We start from the raw sequence: 3906 nt of genomic DNA, 5'->3' as shown, positions 1-3906 counted from the left end.
AAATGATCAAATACATGCTAAAACATGTTTTTAAACAAAGTGATTTCATATTGTGTTTTTTTTATCGAATCCATTTTGAGTATAATTGTTTTCTTTTCTTACATTTATGAATTACATTTGTCCTTTAGTTGTGCATAAAAAAACACCTCGCTGCTAGAATGTGTACTACATGTGCCAGAATCCTTTGCGTTAGTGCATACGTCATATTCCCTCGACTGCATTCATCTTGTTCCCTCCTCGCATCGTTTGTAAAAAAAAAAACTTAAATTACCGACTTTTTGGTCCTTTTGCAGCCGTTATAAAGGCACGACGTGTCCGTGTGAACAGAATGGGTCCCGTCGAGGTAAACTATCATTAATATGTTCTTAAAACTGTGGAGGAAATTCAATTTAATTTAAAAATCTCACTCACATTTATACTGAAATATGCGCTTAGCTTTACTCGCGCTTTGTTGGTGTTGGAAATGTGGCAAATAACGATAATATCTGATGGTGTAATAGATTAGTTAGAATACGTTAATACACACTGATTTACATTTTAATTATTCCCCTTAGCTGTACCTGTGTGCCTTGGCCTTAAAAGTTAAGGCTTTGCGGGAAACACCACTTAGAATTCCGCTAAAATGTGTATTTTGTTTATTTTTTAGAGCTCACGTTTACATCAACTTCATCTTAACGAAACTATCGTTGGTGTTTAAAATACGTGTTGTTAGCTAATAAACATGCCATTGCTTTCTGCTAAAGTTGTGTTTTCTTGTTAGCTTGTAAAAATGCTCGCATAGGATTACTGGTTAAAACATGTTCTAATGGTAAAGGGACTCCTATTCAATGTGGGTATTGATTGAATACGTTAAAAAAGTTATATATATTTTTAAAATGGAACCAAGCACATGTTATAAGGGCATTTATTAAGGTCCTTAAATCAAGTCCCATTTGGTAACCCGTTTTTGTATAAATGTTAACCAGAGTTTGAACTGTATTTTGTAATGTGTCTTTACTTGTATATTGTCTTTTGTCTGAATATGTGACACAGTATTGGTCTTCACTTCTCCTGGAATTACTTAATCAGTCAATATTATTGATTGGATAATAATATATTACTTCTTCTAAAAACCCTTTACGTTTGATAGGTGTGATGCCCAGTAATACATGTATATTACTAATAATAATACTTTTGTGACACTTGATTTTCTTTATCTTTCTTTTATTATCTTTTTATTAATTTAGATTATTGTTTCATATTTTGTCTAAGTGGGCTTGTACTGCAATTTACTTGTACATCTGAGACCACTCTTCCTGCAATCCTGCTGTTTCAATTCGTAATACCTCCAATAAATGATAGATGGCTGATAGAAGTCAACAGACAGATTTATGTTGGAAATAATGAGCAGAGAAAACACAGAGCTGCTGATGTGATTTCCTAAGTTTAATAAAGATGAATATGAATATTTAATGTATGTTTTGTTGTTGCAGCTCCTCCACATGTCCGTGTTCTCGCAGAGTTTTTCTCCCTGTGGACGATTTCTGGCAGCTGGGAACAACTATGGCGAGATCGCCGTGTTCAGGTCCGACACACTATGATCAAACTCATTAAAGAGGCCCTATTATGCTTTTTTCAGGTTTTCCCTTTCTTGTAGTTTGTGTTCCGAATCCCTGTGTTCCCTCCAGAGGGAGTTTCTCTCCCACACACTCCCCCCCCTCCTGCCCCCAACGCTTCCATTGGACTCCTTTTCTTACTTCCGTAACATAGTGACATCACTGTGTAAGACTCACGCTTACTTTGGCTAGCGCTCCAATAACATTTTACGTAATAGGCTAAGAAGTGGGACATCTCTAAGCGGTTGACCAATCACTACAGAGCTGGCCAGCTAACCAATCAGAGCAGGCTCTGGTTTCAGACAGAGGGTGAAAAGAGGTGCTGCAGCACAGGCAGTATGATAAATATAAGAGCTTTTTAAGTATTAAAGCATGGAGACATGTTACAGTAGAGACACTAAATACTAATATGAACTTGAAAATAAGCAAAATAGTGCCTCTTTTAAACCAAATGTATTAATATATTAATAATCATATTAATATATTGGTTATGTTTGGGTTGCAGCCTGTCTGCAGCTCTGAGTCCAGATGCCACAGCCCTGAGTCAGAAAGCTGTTCTAACCTTCACAGGTGAGATATAACACATATCCCCTAACCCTAAATATTTGTTTCATTTTATGGGGCTCAAAAGTTGATTCAGTTATTTTACTGTCATTTCCATTGTATACAATTAATGAGAATTGTAAAAAAATATTTTTTTTAAGACCTCAGTATACTTTGATTTGTCACACTAGTTAGGGACTAATAACTTTTAATGTTGAGTATTGTATTTTGTGTTATTTTTAGTTTGTTAGTAAGTAATGAAAAAAAACAAGTTAGTTGTTGTAAACTAAGTGTTAATACATACGTCCTAAAAACGATAGTTTTATACATATATATTCTAATAAACCTGCTTATGTTTATATTAATATTTTTATTTTATTTGCTCTTTTGTTTGACATTTTACTTTCATAAAAACAAACATTCGTGGCACTTTGTAAATTAACTACCATTTAAAAGTCTCAAACTCTCCAAAAAGGATATAAAGTATTTATGATCAGGCCTAAAGTTGGTTATAAGAGCTATCCCGAAAGTAAGTGGAGAGTAATATTAATATGTATATTTTATGGCAGTTTTTGGTCTTCTAAGGGCAACTTTTTGAAAGTGAGAAAGAGTCACCATTGCTTTATTCCTGCCTTTTCTAACTCGTATCTGTGTTGTGATTAATGGGGTTTTTATAATGAATGTGTGTGTGTGTGTGTGTGTGTGTGTGTGTGTGTGTGTGTGTGTGTGTGTGTGTGTGTGTGTGTGTGTGTGTGTGTGTGTGTGTGTGTGTGTGTGTGTGTGTGTGTGTGTGTGTGTGTGTGTGTGTTTTAGCTCATGAAGGACCTGTGTTCTCGCTCCTCTCCACCGACTGTCACCTCCTGAGCGCAGGAAACGGAGAGATCAGCTGCTGGAGCTGGAGCGACCTCACCAAGAAGGTCAGACCCTATTTACATTATTATTGGTATTATTAAAATACATCCTCACAGTGATTTGGTGCCCAGTTATTGTATAAAGTACAATCTTAGAGTACAAAAACAAAGAGTTATTTGTAAAGGAAGTGTATCAGAATGATTTATAATAACAAGATGACCAACAAATGTATTGTTATTATTTTAATATGTATATGTATACACTGTATTTATAATATGATATTAGAATTATTGTATTATTGTTTAATATATACATATATTTGTATGTATACACTGTATTTATTGTTTTATATTTTATTATATTATGATGTGTTGTGAAATCTGAATTTGCTGCTTATACTCAGTTAGTTAAACTTCACTTGAAAAGTTTTTCTAATTTTGTCTCTTCAGAATGTGAAACCTCTGTGGACAAAGAGACCAAACTACAAGTGAGAGATGCTTTCTTTCTGTTTGAATTACCTCATATTTTATTATAATGTTTAATATTATATGCTGCTGTAATAAGTGAGCAAAGAGCTGACTGAAGTTTTTATTCCTAAGATCCAGCCTAGAGATACCGGAGATCAACGCCATGGTCCTAAACACACGGGTGAGAACACACACCTAATATAGCTATTAATAAATATATTTATATTTTTTTATTTATAATGACTAAAAAATGCGTAAAATATAATATACACCAGGGGTGCCCACACTTTTTTGGCAGGTGAGCTACTTTTGAAATGACCAGCTAAACCAAAAATAAAATCCCAAATCGCAAGGGTTGCTGAATAACACGTTCTATTTATACATGGGATAACTACAATAGGGCTGCAACAAACGACTAATTTGATAATCGATTAATCTATCGATTCATT

The 3906-nt window shown here is 34.2% G+C and overlaps 1 protein-coding gene across 1 annotated transcript; it reads left to right on the top strand.

The window, feature by feature from the left end:
- The first annotated feature begins 211 nt into the window (after window positions 1-211).
- Window positions 212-3656, top strand: LOC104944286 (THO complex subunit 6 homolog). The gene is made up of 6 exons (XM_010769803.1): window positions 212-343; window positions 1473-1564; window positions 2101-2165; window positions 2952-3055; window positions 3440-3477; window positions 3590-3656. The coding sequence occupies exons 1-6, from the start codon at window positions 329-331 to the stop codon at window positions 3654-3656; spliced, it is 381 nt and encodes a 126-aa protein (XP_010768105.1). The 5' UTR covers window positions 212-328.
- Window positions 3657-3906: the final 250 nt, after the last annotated feature.

The sequence above is a fragment of the Notothenia coriiceps genome, unplaced genomic scaffold (assembly GCF_000735185.1).
Source record: "Notothenia coriiceps isolate Sejong01 unplaced genomic scaffold, NC01 NC01_scaffold00007810, whole genome shotgun sequence".
NCBI lineage: Eukaryota > Metazoa > Chordata > Actinopteri > Perciformes > Nototheniidae > Notothenia > Notothenia coriiceps.
Note: the sequence above shows the minus strand (reverse complement) of the source record. Positions and strands in the feature narration are given on the sequence as shown.

Excerpts from the sequence above, each read along its gene's own strand:
- LOC104944286 (XM_010769803.1), top strand. Across the intron at positions 2,166-2,951 it reads AGCTGTTCTAACCTTCACAG|CTCATGAAGGACCTGTGTTC; the intron begins GTGAGATATAAC and ends TGTGTGTTTTAG. Across the intron at positions 3,478-3,589 it reads ACAAAGAGACCAAACTACAA|ATCCAGCCTAGAGATACCGG; the intron begins GTGAGAGATGCT and ends TTTATTCCTAAG.